The sequence below is a fragment of the Xiphophorus couchianus genome, chromosome 18, assembly GCF_001444195.1.
Source record: "Xiphophorus couchianus chromosome 18, X_couchianus-1.0, whole genome shotgun sequence".
NCBI lineage: Eukaryota > Metazoa > Chordata > Actinopteri > Cyprinodontiformes > Poeciliidae > Xiphophorus > Xiphophorus couchianus.
The window spans coordinates 16403649-16423011 of NC_040245.1; the positions used below are offsets into that span (position 1 = coordinate 16403649).

General features: G+C 36.8%; 3 protein-coding genes across 7 annotated transcripts in view; 1 reads left to right on the forward strand and 2 right to left on the reverse strand.

The window, feature by feature from the left end:
* Positions 1-48: 48 nt before the first annotated feature.
* Positions 49-4512, reverse strand: slc19a3b (solute carrier family 19 member 3b). 2 transcript variants are annotated; one of them, XM_028045698.1, is made up of 8 exons: positions 4224-4512; positions 3939-4118; positions 3343-3508; positions 2860-3169; positions 2007-2158; positions 1195-1387; positions 463-604; positions 49-249 (listed from the first exon to the last, which is right to left on the reverse strand). In XM_028045698.1, exons 1-8 carry the CDS (start codon positions 4371-4373, stop codon positions 97-99), a joined length of 1446 nt encoding a protein of 481 aa, XP_027901499.1. In that variant the 5' UTR covers positions 4374-4512; the 3' UTR covers positions 49-96. The 2 variants fall into 2 exon arrangements, with proteins under 2 accessions (XP_027901499.1, XP_027901500.1); XM_028045699.1 differs by having other exon boundaries at positions 3939-4060; positions 4224-4316.
* Positions 4513-5511: 999 nt separating this feature from the next.
* Positions 5512-13653, forward strand: daw1 (dynein assembly factor with WDR repeat domains 1). 2 transcript variants are annotated; one of them, XM_028045700.1, is made up of 13 exons: positions 5512-5593; positions 5835-5907; positions 6014-6158; positions 6808-6866; positions 7466-7588; positions 7689-7788; positions 8653-8760; positions 9202-9308; positions 9433-9535; positions 9998-10112; positions 10225-10301; positions 12000-12162; positions 12353-13653. In XM_028045700.1, the coding sequence occupies exons 1-13, from the start codon at positions 5554-5556 to the stop codon at positions 12385-12387; spliced, it is 1248 nt and encodes a 415-aa protein (XP_027901501.1). In that variant the 5' UTR covers positions 5512-5553; the 3' UTR covers positions 12388-13653. The 2 variants fall into 2 exon arrangements, with proteins under 2 accessions (XP_027901501.1, XP_027901502.1); XM_028045701.1 differs by having other exon boundaries at positions 5584-5690.
* Positions 13654-15237: 1584 nt separating this feature from the next.
* sphkap (SPHK1 interactor, AKAP domain containing) overlaps positions 15238-19363 on the reverse strand; it is a 107458-nt gene continuing 103332 nt past the window's right edge. For all 3 annotated transcript variants that reach the window (XM_027999020.1, XM_027999022.1, XM_027999021.1), the window contains 4 exons: positions 18946-19029; positions 18547-18596; positions 16427-16611; positions 15238-16285 (listed from right to left, as the gene is read on the reverse strand). In XM_027999020.1, the coding sequence (XP_027854821.1) occupies positions 16130-16285; positions 16427-16611; positions 18547-18596; positions 18946-19029 (475 nt within the window). In that variant the 3' untranslated portion in view covers positions 15238-16129. The remainder of the gene's footprint in view (positions 16286-16426; positions 16612-18546; positions 18597-18945; positions 19030-19363) is intronic.

The window sequence follows — 19363 nt, forward strand, 5'->3', positions numbered from 1 at the left end:
TTGAGATAGTGGTACTAACAACGCAAATGTTGGGGAAAAAAAACACACAAGGCCAGTCAGCATTTTTTTCAGGCACAATAGTTTTATTGATTATGATCAGAAACGTTCAGTAGAGATCACCTCTCCACCTGATTCTTTTCCTTTCATTTCTGTCTGATCCACAGAATGCCGACGTACGCAGGCGGTGTAGGTCCCTCGGATCAGAAAGAGAACTGAGATGGCAGCATAGTAGCTGCCATATATGATAAACTGCAGAAAGAAACATTTGTCAGTGGCAGAAACATTAAACTTTTCAAATTAACTCAACAATATTAAGCAAATTCTCTTGTAATGGCCAGTCATTACCACAAGGTGTCCCTCCTTAGTCACAAACTTATCCTTGTGTTTTCAGTTAAGAGTTAAGTCTCAACCTGCTGCCATTTAAAAAAGAAATCAATAAAACCATGAGTGAAAACAGTATACCTGGGTGACGATGTCCAGTCCCAGTGCAGTTTCATCCACAACAACGACTGTGACAATAGTCTGCAGTAAGAGGGCTATGAACGTGTTGATCCCAAACGTCAAAGCATAACACTCCATGGAGAGGTTGGATGCTATCTGAAATCTACAGAAACACAATCAGGAGAGGAACCCTTCTTTAATATTAGACTATTGTAGATATTCAAGATCAGAGTTACTTGAAATTACTTGAATAAATTAGATTCCAGCTTCATGAAAAAGAGTATCAGTGCACTGCTTGTAGACTTGAGTTCAGCGACTCCCATATCAGTATTAGCCAAGTTTATTATGTGCCAATATGGTGAACTTTAAAAACAGTGCACAAACAACTCTAGATAATTGATAATATTTACTTTGTGACTCTATGTCCCGTAAACTGATAAACACTGATTCCCTTTGAGGACACTTGACGCTTTTCATTAGCTTGTTGTATTTATCCATAGGATTTTCTGTATCGTCACTGTATTTTATTTCAAATTTTTTGAAAATCGTTTTGGTTCTAACTTCAGCATAACAAATAAATATCTGAAGAAAATATCAAACAACACTACAGAAGTAAGATTTATGAATCAAGCCAAAGTTTTCTGTTTAAACTTTAAGGGTTTTTCGCTGACTCATATTTGTAGATAATTTAATTTAAAAGTCACCATAAGTGAACGTTGAGTGAAAAAAAGAGGAACTATATGTTGAGCTTACATTGTGATGGTAATGAGAAACATGTAGCAGGATTTGAATAAGACATATGCAGCGTAGCACGCCCAGATACTGCTGGTGAATGCCATCAGATACACAGCACCTGAGCATACAGCCGAGAAGAGCCCCAGGGTCAGCTCTCCCCACGTGGCCCAGGTCACTCTGATGAAGCTCACAGAGAACGCTGCAGCAGCACCTGAAATATGAAGCAGATAACTGGTTGTTCCATGTACATCCTACCCATTTAGATTCATTAATTTACCCCGAGGCCATCATCTCTTTCCTCAAGCGTTGACAGTAACAAATCGTGTGCATCCTTAAGCTGGTCTCCTTAGCCCGGTTTGATAAACCTCTTGCAGGATGCACTTAGAATCTACCACCAGCAATAATCAGAGAATCCCTTAACTTTTGTCTCTCTCTTTAATTGAAGCAATTACTCCACTTCCCCTCACGCTGAGCCAGGCTGAGCGTGAGCCAAAAGGAACCCGGTGCTGCTGTTCTCTTTCAAAATCAATACGCATTTTCCATTTAATCAGTCACCACATAAAACCAGCCCCAGTGCGCTTGTCTTTTTTGTTGATTGCAATTTTCACATGTCTCGGTGTTATCAGTTGTGGCAGCTTTAAGCAATGTTGTTAAATGTTACTTGCTGGATGTGATGCTTTGTTCCCCCCTTCCATCCATAAAGTGGAAAAACTTGTGCTGTATAAGGATTTTTTTTCTAGAAATCTAAAGTCTAGAAGGTATTTCTCTTATTTACCTTATAATGATTTGTTACAGTGATATTTAACAATTTTAAAAATGTTCAGACTCACCAACAACAGAAGATACAGCTTCTACAGCTCCGTTATAGACAGATGATGTGGCAGATGGTTCTATATGGTCCCACTTAAGCTGGATGTAGTTAAAGATTTGCATGTAGCCGGCCGTGGCCAATGCCCACCACAAGGACCAGTACACTAAATGCCTGCATGGTGAAAAATGAGACAACATATTATGATCAGGGGAATCAATAAAATACACAGTGCTTTGCAAAAGCATTCATGTCTCATTAACTTTTTAATGTTGAGTAAAGTTACCTCAAACATCAACATATTTTATTTAAAATTTCATGTGACAGACCAACACAAATGTGTATATAACTGTGAACTGGAAGAAATGGGAAACGAATACCTGATTTTTTTACATTTTCCCAGAAAAAGAATTAACTGGGGATGAAGTTTGCTGTTCAACTGAAGATTGAGCATAAACCTACAGATATAGTTACAGTGGACGATATTCCTCTTTAGTGAAAATCTGAACATAAATTCGGTTGAAAATTTTTGGCAAATCTTGAAAACTTATTTTTACAGACACTTTTCATCCAATCTGTGTGACTTGAGCTAGAAAGACTCCGAAATGTCTGTTTCTGGTTTTCAAAGCTGGTAGAAATGTTGCCCATAAAGACTTGAAGCTGTTATTGAAGCAAAAGATGATTCTACAAAGAACTGACTGATAGAGGCATATGCACTCCATTATAAAAAATAATTTAAACAATTTATAATTTTATACTACTATGTCATGTTGATCTTTTACATAAATCCAAATGAAATACATTGAGGTTTGTGGCAATATAAAAACTTACAAGGGGTACATACACTTTTGCAAGGCACTGTATGAGAAACACACCTAGAAGAATATGATTCCTTAAAGCTTTTCCAAAGTAAGGGACCTGCAGTGATCACACTTTCCCTGCTGCACCAGCCAGCACCGCCAGCATGCTCCATCTTTTCATCATCCAAGGATTCTCCATCCTTGTCTGCTCCTGAATCTCTTTGTCCATTGTTTTTGAGTGACCCTTTCTTCTGTGACAGGGAGCCCACAGCCTCTTCTGCTTTGAAGAACATGGTCCTTTTGGGCATGGGCAACCAGAAAGAGACTAGAAAAGCTGCGCAAACAATCCCCAGAGTTATAGCATTTAAGTAGAAGTAATCCACTCCTGTGAATGAAATAGATAATAATCAGAGTTTGCACAATGTTGGGATCACAGTTTACACCAACTCTTCTTTGTTTGTTTGTTTTTGTTGTGCATATAGAAAAAAATATGTCATACTGCTTGTTCCTTTAGAGTATTAATGAAAAATCAACATCAGCATCTTTTAAAATCATTACCTCCAATGGAGACAAGCATTTGGCCAAGGCTGGCACCAAATGTATATCCCGTCAGCATGGCGCTACGCAGGTAACTTGTAGCTTTTTGATAGCTTTTTAGCGGAATCACGCTGTAAATATAAGAGAAGTAGGCAACCTCTGTTGAAGTCACTATTCCAAAGTTGACCTGTAAATGAGACAAAGCAGTCTTCTAGAAGCTGTTTCTCATTATGAGGCATTGTTCACTAGCAAATGTGTTAAACTTCTAAATGGTGTTCCTGTTAATGTTTACTATAGTTAGAGGACAAAACACAGCGTTACAAAAGTATTTACATCCCTTGAACTTTTTATCACTTTCACATTACAACAGCAAACCTTTATGTGATAGACTGGTGGAAAGATAATGATACATGACTTTAGAGAATTTTAATTTATGAGATGAGTAGGACATCCGTATTTGTTCTGGTCATGCATTTCTATTTACCCACCATGAAACATGGTAGTGACAGCATTGTACTATGGAAAAGCTTTTCTTTGACAGAGACAAGGAAGCAATGAAGAAACATTTGTGTTTTAACTCTGCATTACAGCTGTTACAGGACTGGTATCTTACTGACCTGAAGGAAGGTCATTGCAGGCAGACCAGGGGCAAATGATAGCAAGAGATAGTTGCTGACAAGAAAGAGTCCCTGTACCATAATGACAGGTTTGTACTTCAGAAAGTCAGTCAGGAGGAAAACTGGAAAAAGAAAGGCCAGGTATGAGTATGTCCAAACAGGAAACAGATAGTTGGTCACCTATGAGTAAAAAGCAGCAAGATCAGAAATGCTGAGTCAAACAAAATTGCTGAGTAAATAAAAAAAATATATATATCTCTGCTAAAACGTGTGTGAAATACGTACCACCTCTTCAGAAATGTTCTTGTTTGGTCCAATTAGGTAAGGTGTAAGGAAGGGCTCTGCTACTCGGCAATTAGCAAGAAAGCCATAGATTGACAGCACTATGGTGGGGTAAGCCCATCCAGAAGACTTCAATTTTGCCCAGTACCCCATAGTATGGCCTCAACAGAATTTCGTGCTGCTTGACTTTGAAATAATATGTTTCCAAGATGAGGTATCAGTTCAGATTGGCTTCTCAGTATCTCTTAGGTGGATTTCTGTTAAAGCTATCAGTAGTCACAAGAAGCTGGATTACAAACACACAATCTTTATGAGCAACACACTCTAATCAGTACTGGTTTGTATGCAGACTTTGACCTGTTTGTGGATTATAAGACTTGGCAAGTTGAAAGTAATAAGTAGAAAACTTTACTGAAGGGTAAACTGCCTTCTAAATGTATTCATGCTCATTACATCTAAAGTGTGATGTGTGTTGCAAATTACCAGATGAATGGCAAAATATTTTAGATGGAATTTTATGTGACAAATCATCATGCAGTAGTGCATAAATGGAAAATGATACGTGATTGTACAAGATTTGTTAGAAATAAAAACCATTTACATTTCTGCTACAAACTATTTTAGGGTACGACTAAGAAACTTTGCACACATTGAGAATTATATTTGTCCCATTGTTCTTTGCAAAGTAGCACAAGTTCAGTCAGATTGGAGGGGGAGGGTATGTGAGCTACACTTTCAAATCTTGTTTTATTATTGCACTAGTGATCTCAATTTGCAGTATATATACAGGAACACTTGAGAACCAAGATTATGTTATATTGCATTACAGTAAACTGAGAGAAACGTTCATTTATGTAATTATTAATAATAATTCATTACACAAAATCTCAGTAAAGCACAGTTATGTTTGTGGTCATAATATAAAAAAGTTTTATTTTTCACCTTGCATTGATACTTTCAAGCACTGGCATCAGGCTGTCTGTGGTTACAATTAGTGCAGATCCTTTTCTAAGGCAGATGAATGAAACACATGAAGCTCACTCATAACACCAGAAATATTTATATAGTTCTAAAGTAGTGTAGTACAGTTTAATAATCATTAATTAAGAAAATAGAAAATAATTTTGGAGAGGCAACTACAAAAAGATGAAAAGTTCTATGCGTTTATATGCATCTACAATAATAAGAACTATTTTCTCTGAACGTGTTTCTCTTCTTTGTTTTTAATCTACTCCCATTTTAATCCACCCAATTAACCCGTTTTGCGCATGTGTGAAGCGGGGCACGCGCTGTCGTCGCCATAGCGACTGTTTGTTGTGGTCTGCAGCAGAAAATGAGACTCAAGCGGTTTCTTCTCAGATATTATCCACCCGGTAACTTAATTATTATCATTATTTTTATTTAATGTGGGTTTAGACATTCTTATAAAGAACATGGCGGCACTGTGTAGAATTGTTTCCAACTTCCACGGTAATTGCTTTAAACTAGCATTCGCCCCGTTAAATGGAGCTGGCAAAATTAGATAAAGATAATTGTGTTAGATAAACTCAAAACTCAAAACTCGCAGGTTCTTTAATGTGACACTACCAGCAGTTTATTTACTTCTTTCGACAGGTATAATCCTGGAATATGAGCGAGGAGGCTATTTGAGGACCAAATCCATCGATCTTCTGGATTTGACCCCTGAGTGAGTGAGTTTGGTCCTTCAACACTAGGATGGATGGACTTTTTAAAAAAAATGTTTTTTTAGTATAACTTACTGATTTTCCATGCTTTGCATTCGCTCTTCACAGAACAAATACAGATGAGCTGGTGTCAGAAATCAGGCAATCAGAGCCTCTGATCACAGAGTCCCGGGCCGAACAGGTCAAAGAGTTGGTTCTCCGACTCCAACAGAAACAGGGTCAGCAGGACCACCACAGGTTCTGTTTCTGCAAGGTCAGTTTATGATACTTATTTATTTGACGTGCAATTCAAATGAAATAAATTAAAATGGAATTTTTCATTTTCCAAACGCATCATTACCCAGGTTTTTTTTTCAAGGAAGTGTTTGAATCTATATTTTTATTTTTAAATGGGGAAAGGTTTCTGAATGTGATCTATTGACTTCACAAAGTCATTCTAAGTATTATTTTATGTGACTACTAATTAGATAATTTTGCTTACTTCGGTGCCTTTCTATTCTCTAAATATTTTTTACTATGGTGAGTCAACCCTGAATTTGTGGGAAATGCATGAGGTTCAGCTGTTATAGTAGCAGCCATACCTCCAAATTGCCACTAGAGAGCACTAGTGGTTTCGGTTCTTAAGCCCTGGTGAGTAAACAGTGCTTGATGATGTGTAAGTTCATTAAGATTGCTAATTAGTGTTTTTTATCAGCTGCTTGGGTGAGTTTCCCAACTTTTTAATGAGAAAAGAACACATTAATCCATCACTCATAGGCCAGGTGAAAGATGCTTGCTCATTTCATAGATGGAATAATTTTACACATGGAGTTGAATTGGTAACTTTTATTATGAATTAAGTCAATATTGCCTTAGAACGTTTTCTTTTAATATTTCATCTATCATTTCTATTCATTTTGCAGGAGCTGAAGGCACACATACTGCCTCTGACCAATATTGCCTTTAATAAGTCTGGATCAAGGTGAGAAGTCTTAATGCAGTTAGCTGTCATTGCCACATTTAGCAAATAAATAATGATGACAAGCCTACAAATCTTATTAACAAAATAGTATTCCTCGTTTGAATCTCAATTACTTCACAAAGAGCAAAAGAAATCTTTGAAGGGGGAAAGGTAGACTGATTATTGGCCATCAGCAATATGAGAACTAAATCCCTGTGGAAATCTTTTGAAAGAACTGAACTCTCAAGCTAAGAATGAAAAGAAGAAAAAAGTACCTGGTAGATGCAATGGCTGTAGCTAGTTTTCTAAAAAAAACTAGAATTGTTGAAAAATATCTGGCTGGAAAACCTTATAGCATATTTCAGAACAAAGCACATTGTTCCAAAAAACTATTTTCAGTTTTTTTTCTCATATTTTTGTTTCTATATATTTTAGTTTCACTTATCTAAAACTGTCAGTTTTAAATGTTTTTGTTGTTATAATAAAACAGACCTTGCTTTACGTATGCCAGCAGTATGATCTTATAATTCAGTGGTCCCAAGAACTCTAACCTCTGCTCTCTATTATAGCCCCATGCTGTTACTTATTGTGTTGTTACTCTTTTCTCTCAAATTCTGTAGGTTCATAACTGGAAGTTATGACAGAACATGTAGAGTTTGGGACACCGCCTCTGCCACAGAGCTGCACACACTTGAGGGTCACAGAAACGTTGTATATGCAATCGCATTCAACAATCCCTACGGGTAACGAGCTGTTTGATCATGTATTAGAATTTTGCTGCTTCGTTGATCGTTCAAAACAAAACTTACATTTCTTGCTGTCTTTCCTCCTCATTAAACATAGAGACAAGATTGCCACAGGCTCTTTCGATAAGACCTGCAAACTGTGGTGTGCGGAGACAGGCAAATGTTTTCATACTTTTTGTGGACACAGGGCTGAAATAGTAGGTATTTTAAACTTGAATCTGTCAGTTACTGTATGTTTTTTTATCCTTAAAAAGGATAAAACAGGATCAATAATATGATTTGATTTGGCTAAGTAATGCTGACCTCTGGCAGAAAACATGGAGAAAAAAATCAAATTTGGCCCCAAAAAAGAGCAAAGACAATTACCCATTTGTGGTTATGTACATGACATTGGCCAGGAAGAAGATCATCCAAGCTCATCAAATACAATAAAGTTTTACCTCAAATTTCTGTTAAAATACTCTTTTTTTCTTCCAACGCACTGTAATTTCAACTCTCATTCAACTCTCTCAAGTACTAATTTTATAAGTGTCTTCAAAAGTATTTATACACTTTATTTTCAGATTTTGATAGATTTCAACCACAATCTTCAACATATTTTGTTGGGTTTTTATGTAATATAATGACGGGGAAGAAAATGGATGAATGGTTTAAAAAAATGTTTTCACATAAAATCCCAGCAAAATGCATATAATTTGTGGTCATAACATGTTCAAGAGTGAAAATGTTGTTTGTACTATATGTGGTGTGGTGTGAGCACTGTATATTTATCACCAGTTGGGCAACACTAATGGAGAAATATGGAATGAAAGACAAAATACAACCATGCACACGTAGTTGTTGCATCACATGTAATAAACAGTTTTGTATATTAAGAATTCATGCACTTTATTGACTGCCATTTGAGTAGGACCAAGGTAAACTGAGGATTCAAAGAAATAAATCTGTATGTATCATAGCTTCACATCAAATTTGAATATATTAAATACATTCAGGTCATGTCTCTAGTTTGTTGCAAAAAGTGAAATATCAAAGTGTAAAAGGAAGAATCTGTTGTGTAGGTGTGTCTGGCATTCAACCCTCAGAGTACATTGGTGGCCACAGGCAGCATGGATGCCACCGCAAAGCTGTGGGATGTGGAAAGTGGGGAGGAGGTGGCCACACTGACAGTGAGTTATCTGTTCTGTACTGCTTGCTTATCTTGCATTTCTCCTGTATTTTGAATGATGCACATATTGTAAATGTAATTGTTACTAAAACTTCCCATAGCGTTCTTTTGTGTTTGGTGGCAGCATATGTACTTCACAGCATGGCCGTGAATTATCTAAAGCTGTGAATTTAACAAAAAATCCACCACCAAAACAATTCTTTTGGGCAATTAATGGTGTTGATTCAGAGATTTGCAGGCTCGAAGTTAGGAGGAACTCTTTCAGATTTTTTTAATTCCTCACATCATGTAGAGCTAAATGACGTGAAGTAAATCTTTAATGATGAGGAAAATCAATTCCTGAGCCAAACTCTTTCTGTGAGATGAAGAGAAAGAGCGAGAATATAATAGAGAGCAGATATGAGTCAGCGGGGAGTGATGTTCTTTCTCTTCTTTCTTCCAGGGCCACACCGTAGAGGTCCTCTCTTTGTGCTTTAACACCGTTGGCAATCATCTTGTCACTGGCTCCTTTGATTACACAGTTGCTATATGGGATGTTTCTTCCAAAAGGTCAGATGTTATTATTGTTGCTGTGAATGCATCCAGTTGTAATGAGTCATCACTTAGTTTGTACATACACATTCTGCATTTATAAATTACATTTCTTGTCTTTTTTTCTGTTTTTTTGTCTTAGACGGGTTCACACTTTGATAGGTCACATGGGAGAAATAAGTAATGTTCAGTTTAACTGGGATTGTTCTCTCATAGCCTCTGGTTCCACTGACAAAACCTGCAAGGTAGGAATTGGTGTGACATTTGTTTCTTTGACTGTTTTAGCACTTTTTAAATCTGGAATAAAAAAACTGTACATGTTGACATTTACTGAAAATCTTGTTTTGCTGTTTTTAGAGCCTGTTGATATTTAAGTGAGGAATGTCCCTACTTGTATAGATAACCCCTGTCAAATGTCCTTTCTGTCTTTAAGTTCTGAACCATTTCATAGAGAAATTATTCAGATCCAATTAATTATTAATGCCCGACTGAATCCCTCCTACAAATCATCCAATCCTCTCATTATTTAACTTGAAAGCTAAACTAAAGCTGGAGTAAATGGCTAACAGCGGCCTGCAATAACAATTTTTCTTTATTGTTTGTATGCCTAGGCTTTCTCTATGTTTTGAATTAGCCTCTTTTATTTGGGTTATTTTTAAGAGAAATGTCTTGATGTGAATCAAAGTGATGTGTATTTTTTTTTGTAGCTGTGGGATGCGGTCAGTGGGAAATGTGTGGCCACCCTAGTCGGACATAGAGAGGAGGTGTTAGATGTGTGTTTTGATTTAAGCGGTCAGCTTATTGCTACAGCCTCTGCTGATGGTGAGGCCATACCGTTGCATTAAAAACTATCTTATAAGTTTATTTGATTCCTCGCAAATAAACAATTTGAGGTCTTACATAAACAAACATAAGCTGTTTCTGTGTTTGTCAGGTACAGCAAAAATATTTAATGCAGCTACACATCAGTGTCTGGTGACACTGAAGGGCCACGACAAGGAAATCTCCAAGGTATGTTGGGGGTTGGTTGACCAATTTCTGTTTTCACTCTGTGCCAATATCGGGTTACTTGATTTTGTTCTGCAGACAATTTTCAAAATATTAAAGAATTAGGATAATTGTATGCTTATGCTGCAATGTGTGGGTAAGGTACAGATTTTAGAATTCAGGTCAAGCAATCAGATGACAAATATGTCAACCAGCAAAAGTTAAGTAAACCTCCTCACAGCGTTGCATAATTTGGAAGTGGAAGGAACTCTGGTAACCTTGATAAAATAAGATAAATTGTGACGCTGAAATGGAGAGACAGTAGCACAGGCTTCAGGAGGTCTGATTGTCAGTCTGACCTTGTGCCGTCAGTCGTTCCACTTAAAGCAAAATCATTACAGCGTGCCTTGACACATAAATCCTGGCATAAAAAAAGAGACTGTTAACCTGGTGTTACACGGATTTGTGAAGTCAAGCTGATGCATGCTTTTGCATAATTTGTAATTTGTCTGACCCTGCATTTACCCTGTTCTTACAGGCAAGTGATTTTCGACATTTGTTATTCATGAGCTTATTTTCCTCTGGATTGTACTCAGAGGAGTCCTCTGGATGTGCTTACTGCAACACAGACAGGCAGTAAAAAATAGGCAGCACGGAGGACGATTCCAGAGGATTATGACACTAATCTGTTTCTAAGAGGAGGCTTCTCCCCCTCCCCTACATGCATGTTAACCATGTTTCACTCTGTTTCAGCATCTCACCCTTCATGCATTTTCTGCTCATTTCAACATATTCCAGTCTCAATGTGCCGATTCACCTTGCTAACCTTCACTATATTTTATTTAAAAAGGAAATGATAGTCTTGTAATGAAATGGAACTGATGCCAGTCACTAAAATGAGAGCTTCTGTTTGAATTGCAGTGAATGTGACATCTTCTGTGTTTATTATGAAGCTGCTTATCAGGGGAATCCTTCCTATCTTGGACACCCCATTAGCTTCATTCCTGCTTTTCAGTAAAGTCTAAATTACCCCCTAATGGGAAAATGTCCTCTTTTATGAAATTCGGTTTTCGCAGTCTCCTTAACTTGCTCCAAAGCTAAAGGGAAGGAAATGTAACTTTAGTCTGCCTTTAATGGGAGCATCTAAAAATACCTCATGGAAAGAGTTTTAGAACTGCAGTATTAAACCTAGACACATATCAAGACTATGACTACAACACTTGTATAAAGAAGAGAATCCGAAAGCTACATAGAGCAAAAAAAAAAAAAAAAAAAATTCTCTGTAAATTGTAACCTTCCTTTTAAGATTCATCCCTTCATATGTTTTGTTTTTCTGATACATGAAGCAAAAAGCATGCAGCAACCTTGTCAACCATAAATGATGAAACTTAGTTTAAGCCACAAAGGTCTGAACATCAGCAGATCATCCAGCTTCTCATTGTTCAGTCTTCAGTCTCTCTCTGTCCTTTGGGATCAGTTTGGGGTTATTAATAAAGGCTTACTTTATGGTAAGGTAATAGCCTACTAGTGCCCAATTAATTTAATTCTCTATTCCTCTACCTCTCTGTTAGAAAATAAAACAATTTAGGAAATGATAAACCCTGGGCTATTTCACAGTTCCATTTTTAGGAGATTTCTTTTGCTAAGTATGACCATAGATGACTTCATCAATGCTCACGTTGAAAACACAAACTTCTGAGTGATGCCAGCCTCTCCTTGCAGATTTGTTTCAGCCCCCAGGGCAGCAGGGTCCTGACGGCCAGCTCAGACAAGACAGCCCGTCTGTGGGATGTTCAGTCCGGAGCCTGCCTTCAAATTCTGGAGGGCCACACAGACGAGATCTTCTCCTGTGCCTTCAACTACGAGGGGGACACCATCATTACAGGTACCTGAAGAGACGCAACGTCTCACTGTCACATGTTAGTGTGACAAACATGCACTTTAAAAATCCTTGAGGGGGTGAATGAAATCCTCCATGCTAGCTGTCACATTTGCTTAATTGCAAATGTTAGATGAAAAGCATCCAGCTGTGTCCTTCTGTGTGACCACATGTTTATGTTTGTGCTTCCCTGCAGGCAGCAAGGATAACACATGTCGGATCTGGTACTGACCCTTCCCTCGCCCCCACAGAAAGTGAAAAAAGATGTTTTTAAATCCTTTCCTTTTTTGTAAATCAAAGGCTTAAATGATTGTTTTATTTACACGCAGCTCAGTAGAATTAGGTGTTTCCAAAATAGTATTTAAAGGTCACTATTGAAATTTGGTCTCCGAGTATTAAACAAGCTTTTCATCTATTAAAATGAAAATTAAATGAAAACACACCCTCAATTTTAAGAGTTTAACATGTAAATAATCAGAGTTTCAACAGGTATTTATAAAGTTCAAATTGCACTGATTTATACTTGACAGATTCCATCATGTCATGCATGAAACAGTGATAAAGCTAAAAGGGATTTGTGAAAAAAAGACTAAGACACGGTCAATTGCAGTTTTCTAAATACAAAAGTTTTCTGTACCAATAAGGTAAAGATTTTTTGAGGCAATCTTTTACTGAAGCAGTAGGGCTGAAAGTAAGCTATTGACTAGAGATCTTTTTAATAAATTATTAATGTTGTATAATCTGTGGAAATGTAGTGTTTATACACAGTATACCTTTAGGTTCTCTGTGATGTTTCTTGCCAGTACATGCTGGTAAAAGGAGTTATCAGCTATCTATGTTTATCTATCTTTATTCAAGGCTACAGTAAACCACAGAGCACGACTGTTACAAATGATGTACATATTGTCCTGTTGAAAGGTGCATTTGATTTATTAACCAGGGACGTTCACAGATTCTCAGACTATGAATGACTATGCATGGCTCACAACAATCTGCATGTTAGTTGTAGGACTGCAATAGTCTATATTAAGTGACTTGGGGCAATTTGTAAACAAATAAGCTTACCTCCAACACCTTGGAAAATAAGACTTCTTAATGTGATTCTCTCAGAAAATGGACATAAAACTGTCAAATTGTCCCTAGTACTTTTCCAAGAACATAAATGTAGTACACGTTTTCCTGTGCACCAGTCTATAACTATAACTTATATTTACTTCTAACGATACCTAAACTAATTTTCAATAAATTAGTTTAGGTAACAAAACATGCCATGCAATCATATTTGTGAATTCTGTGACATCAGTAACATTTGTGATAATTAAGCATTTAAAAGATGTTAATGTCTTACTACTTTGAGTTCATAACAAGCATAGACCCCAGATAATTAGTAGTTCACCAAGCTACCGGAAAATAGTAACTTATTTGAAAAATGTTTTATCAAATAGGTTACTTGTGTACAACATCTGCTGACATTAAAACAAAAATACTTTTTAACAATCTCTTTTCCTTACTGTGTCTTCAAAACCTTTTATTGCATGGTATTTTAATAATTAACAACCATTTATTGTAGTCCACATAGCTCTTTGCGCTATGCATGTCGCCCACAGAAACTCTGCCGTAATGCTAAATTTGCAATATATTGTGCCGCTCTAATGACAGAAATTCGAAATATGGAAAAAGCTGTTCTTTAACATATTGAATTAAATCTTCTGAACAAGATAAGGTATAAAATGGTTATGAGTTAAATTAAATGGATCATTATTTAAATACATCCTACAATGATGTGATCTTATAGGAAAACAAGATGACATACTTTTGATATGAGAATGTTACTTATTGTCATTAGATATTTGAAACTTGACTTTCAGGACCTGAATCTTGACTTGGAAAAAAAAAAAGTGAGATGTGAAGATTATCAGGAGAAGCAAATGTCAGCTGATCCTTAATTTGTGTTTGGTAAATTTAGAAAATCAAACTTAGATGAACAACACAGGTCATATATTCTTTGTTGAACTAAAACTAAGCAAAACTACAGAGGGATTTTACTTTCCTACCCGACTGTTAGGAACTTCCAGAAGTTTTGTGAGCTTGCTGGTCTGGAGCATTTGAGTGTCAAGCTAATAACTCTCGGAGAAGCAGTTCTTGTCTCTCAATTGAGGAACGGTTGTAAGGTCCTATTTTACAAGCTATGATTTCAACACTCTGCAGTGAGAACTTCTGTCATAAGTGAAAAGCACTTAAGACAACTGCCATTCTTTCCTGGGTCAGGCAGTGTGATTCTTAGAAAAACTGCAAAAAACCAAGGAGCTGCATCTTACAACCCCTCCAGTCAGCATATCAGGTGAATGTCACAGTTCTACGGTATAAAATAAATAAATATTTATTATAACTGCATGCAAGTGAAAACTCTTTTCTAAAAGGATATGGTAGTATGGATTAGGATTTCAAAGTTGCATCTGCAACAATGTTCTTTTAGCAGACAATCCTAAAATGTAGATATCTGGCTATGATCCACAGCTCCATATATAGAAAAACCAAACACAGCATATTATAGAAATACAACTTTATACCAGCTGTGAGGCACTGACTGGCCTGATTTCTTGAGAATGTCCAAAGTGTGGGGATCTTGAGATTGAGGCTGGAGTAGCAAAACATTAGCAGAGTGTGGTTCAGAGCTGAAATAGCAATACAACTGACTATTTCCTGCAGTTTATCCTTGGGTAACAGTATGTTTTTATTTACAACTACAATTACATAAGCAGGGCATCCACAAGAAAGATCACTTGTAAAGGCATAATGTAGAATAATGTAATATAGAAAAACCTGCTGGGCTTTGTTTCACCTCTATGCTTATTCCTGTTACTTGTGCACCTTTTTTAAATAAGTTTTTCCCTCCACTCAACCTTCCAGTAATATGATTGCATTCAGCACTCTGGACAGCCAGCTTGTTTAGCAATGACCTTTTATGGCTTACTCGCCTTGTTAGCGGTGTGCTGGATAACTGTCAAGTCGCATCGGCTGCAGGTAAAGGTCTGATACTCTCATAGTCCTTTCATCAAGTGTAAATGATTTTCCAAATGCTTGTTTCTTCACATCACAGACATTTATTGATGTCAAAAGATAAATACATTCAGTTCCACTGAGACAGAGTTTACAGCTGAATTGTGTGCTTCTTTTTACCCCCTGATGCTGATGTTACACTATTGTACCACTAAGTAGAGAAATAGACGAGCAAATCCACATACAAATTTAACATTACAAACCTCACTTTGTCTTTTGGACATATTAAAAGCTATAGAGAGCAGTCCACTACTCCAAGGTGCAACAGTTCCAAAATCTACAGTATTTACAGCACAACTATCCAAAATAAACAGATCTCAGGTAACAAGAGGATAAACAACATATTGACTTAGGAATGGATTTCATAGTCACTACAGAGATTGGCCAAAGTACAAAACAAAGATGTGACAATATGCATGTAAGAGTGGAGAAAGAAAAAAAGAGATATCATTTGAGCCATTTTGATCTAACATGTTAGAATGTTGATTTAGCTAGCTATAGATTTGAGATTTTAATTTCTTTTTTTACAATATTTTATTTTTATATATTTTTGGTGCTGTTAAAGCATGCTTACTTTAAAAAAAAAAAAAAAAAAAGATCTTTAAAGTTGGCTCCCGTCAGAAATGTTCAGCTGGTATTGTTGGCTTTAACTGTGTAGGCAACTCGCATGAGGGATGAAATGTAAAACAAAATATGTTGGAATTAAAGGGAAGCTGGTCAAATTCCACCTGTAAACTGGCAAACCAATTTGGAGAACCACATGAGACTTTCTCAGTCCAGGAGAAAAAAGGTGTTTCCAGATTACAATAACAGACACGGAGATGAGACAGAATGGGGCAAACAAACTCATTGCAGACCAACTATAACAGGCGACGATGTGTTGCTGTTTGCAGTAAGATGAGGTCAGTTTGTCCTAAAGGGTTTCCAAAAGCCAGTCAAAGAGGCTGGCACGAAGAGACCTGTCTGCCTCTTCCTTGGTCTTGTGTAGCTTACAGAACTGAACCACAGCGCTGAACAAGTCAGCAATCCGCCATGCCTTCTGGGCCATCAGGTGGACCACCCTCTGAAACTGAAGGAACAGAATATGTTCAAAAAGAAATTAACACTGAATCTGTTTGTGTATGTAAATACACTTCTACTGAAACTGCTTTAAACTACAGTCTTGTCAAGCAATATAAACCATTTGCTATTTTTTTAAACTATTTCCTACCTTTGTTAACCTCTTCTCCTTTGACTTCCTGAAGTAGAGAGCAGGAAGGCCCAATTCAGAGGCAGCAATCCACTGCAGAGCCACTCTGAGCTCAGAGTCCTCACATTCTTGCTCCAGGTCACAGTTTACCACTAAAAGCTGCCTGAGGTTACTGCCACCGCCTGCAGGACTTCCTGAAGAGCTCTCTGAAGGACAAAAAGAAACTTGATTTGGACTTCTAGCTAATCAAGTGTTAGGTAGAAGTCACTCCTACCCAACACTTGATTAAGCAGTTCATCACTGGACTATGAGGCCACATTTGATTTTCCTTTAGAAATAAACATTTTCCCGCTGTTAAAGCATGAGCAGTTTCAAACAATAAATTTATCTGGCTCTGTTTTCCTTTTGGATATTCTTAAAACCTGAGTAATTAAATAAGGAATACCTTAATAGTGAAAGATTAGCGTATGAAGAGCTCTACGATAATAGTGAGGTGATCAAACTGAGAGAAATAAATTATTGAAGTTCACATAAAATCAAAGTTCAAGTCAAATATTTTTCTATTCATGCTCCTTACTAAATCTGACTAAGTATTCATGTAAGTATTCATGTTCATTTATATATATACATGAGAATATTATTAGTAATATTAATATTTTAGCATTTGTCCTGTAGGAAGTCAATAAAAAGCGTATTGATGACTCATTCTGACCCTCTTAGTGTTTTATGCTCTATTACTTGTTTAATGTAAAGCGTTAGAGGTTGAATATCTGCAAAATTTAAGCAAAAAAGAAATAAAAACTGAAGAGTCAATAAAAGGAAATGTGGGTGTTGGTAGAAACTCTACACAGTGGCTGACAAGACAGCAGCTTGTAAATTAATGTTGAGTTTATTACAGATTTGCCTCTTTTCTAAACTAACTAACTGGCAAAACAGTTAAGCTCAAAATTATTCATGCACCAGGTAGGTTGGGATTCAAAGTAATCTTTTATTTTTGACCAACATGTTTCTATATTACATATTAACGTTTTGAAGGGCTAAAGATTAGGGTAATGGAAAGGAGGCCTTTCAACCTCTTTGCCTTAGAGCTCATTACTAAAGATAAATCATAAAAATATCAGTGGTCATCAGTTATAAGAAAGAGCTGATTGCTGTAATGGACGTTAAGACTTTTCCAATTATTGATGAGAAGAGTGTAATTTTTCAGAAAGATATAAGTAAGAAAAGATTATTCCCCCCACCCAAATTGAAACATTTTTTATCATGTTTGGAGAAACATTGAATTCTCAAAATCATATCAAACATTTACTGCCATTGATTACTGGCACTTATTAAAGTAATTAAAGTAATGTTGTTTGTTGAATTAATTTTGAAATACTTTCCAAATACAATATTTTCTTTTAAAAGTCAATATAAAGTAAAGGGCAAAATAAATTATGTTCAATACCATAATTCTGGTGTTTATTTTGATGGTCATTTTTTTAATTGCCCGTTAAATGTATGTAGTATTTCATATAAATATTTAATTTACAAATTAAAAACCAATCTATTCTTCACAATGTCTGATTTTATACTTTGCTTGTGTGGAGTAGTAAAATTACAAGTCAACCTCTAAACCTCTAGGAGTGTTTTTGTAGTACAGTATATTTCTAAACTAAAAAGGCATTGGAGATGAACTACACAGATAGAGACTCGGGGTGCTGTGACCAGTACTGTCGTCTCACAGCAAGAAGTTCCTACGGGTCAAAATCCGACCCATAATTGTAATCTAAATCCTAAACCTTTATAGTCCTGTAAAGAAAACCATGGTTTACTTTAAGAGCTATCTGGCAGATGTCTCCTGTCAGAGATGTGCTGAAATATTCTAGTGACAAGGTGAGCAAATCCTTACAGTGTTGAACTGCCTTTATTTACAGGCTGAGTTGAATATAAGCTGGAATCCTGCAGAGTTAGACGAGGATCTAGTGAGAGACAGTGGAGCTGACAATTTGGAGCAAACTGGGCTTTTCAGGAGGTGGATTTTCTATCTTGTGTCTTTTCATAGAATACGAACATATTCATACTGTAAGTGCCTGCATTTTTATAGGATTTTAACAGGCAGATAGCATTTTGGTAACATAAGAATCAACAAGGACACATACCTAAAGCGCTGACTTGAGTTCCCTCCATGTGGCCTTTCTTTGTCTCCTCACTGTGAACAGATATTTTAAGACAGAGGTTGGGTGGGTATAATCAAACACTTGTTGAGAAATTATTCAACATTAGAAAAAGCAATAAGGACAAACAGTTTTGAAATTTTCTGCTATCTGTTGTAGAGAAATAAATTGTGAATTAATTATTTTCTTTTCTATTCACCAATGCTGTATCTGCAGTAGGATGAAAATACAAAAGGGAGTGTTGGCCAGCACGTCTCAGGATGTCAACACAAAGCAATAGGGGCAAACCAATTACTTTATTCTAATGAAACACTGTCACCATGAATGTGGGAGTGACATATTAATGAGGAATATAATGGGCATCTTCTGGTGACAATGACATACCTGATCACTGTGCTTTGAGAAGGAACATCAGAAAAAGCATCCAGGTCTGCCAAGCCGAGGCTAGAAGCACTGCTTGTCCCATTCCTGCAGTCGGAAGATTAGAAGACAGATGATGCCACATTGCAAGTGGAAGCCAGAAAGTACGAGACGAAGCGCATTATGTTTCTGTTAGCTGATAATCAACTTTAGTGACAGCTGTAGCACAACTGGAGGTTAAAGCTGGGAGAGCTGGTGAACTGTGTTTAAACAGCGAGTCCATCTGATTATGGGGATGAGAAGATCTGGAGATAGTTCAGGTGGGTAGGGTGGACAGGCAAGGCTGGCAGTCACGCCCATATGTCACAGCATGGATTAGGGATGAGGTGAAGTTAGAGTAAGCAGGTAAATGGAGAGCTAGCAGGGAGCAGCAGTTGTGGTT

Excerpts from the sequence above, each read along its gene's own strand:
- slc19a3b (XM_028045698.1), bottom strand. The coding sequence starts at position 4,373 with ATGGGGTACTGGGCAAAATTGAAGTCTTCTGGATGGGCTTACCCCACC. Across the intron at positions 1,388-2,006 it reads AGCTGTATCTTCTGTTGTTG|GTGCTGCTGCAGCGTTCTCT; the intron begins GTGAGTCTGAAC and ends TTCATATTTCAG. Across the intron at positions 605-1,194 it reads TTTCTCATTACCATCACAAT|ATTTCAGATAGCATCCAACC; the intron begins GTAAGCTCAACA and ends GTGTTTCTGTAG.
- daw1 (XM_028045700.1), top strand. The coding sequence starts at position 5,554 with ATGAGACTCAAGCGGTTTCTTCTCAGATATTATCCACCCG. Across the intron at positions 8,761-9,201 it reads AGGAGGTGGCCACACTGACA|GGCCACACCGTAGAGGTCCT; the intron begins GTGAGTTATCTG and ends TCTTTCTTCCAG. Across the intron at positions 10,113-10,224 it reads TGCTACAGCCTCTGCTGATG|GTACAGCAAAAATATTTAAT; the intron begins GTGAGGCCATAC and ends TGTGTTTGTCAG.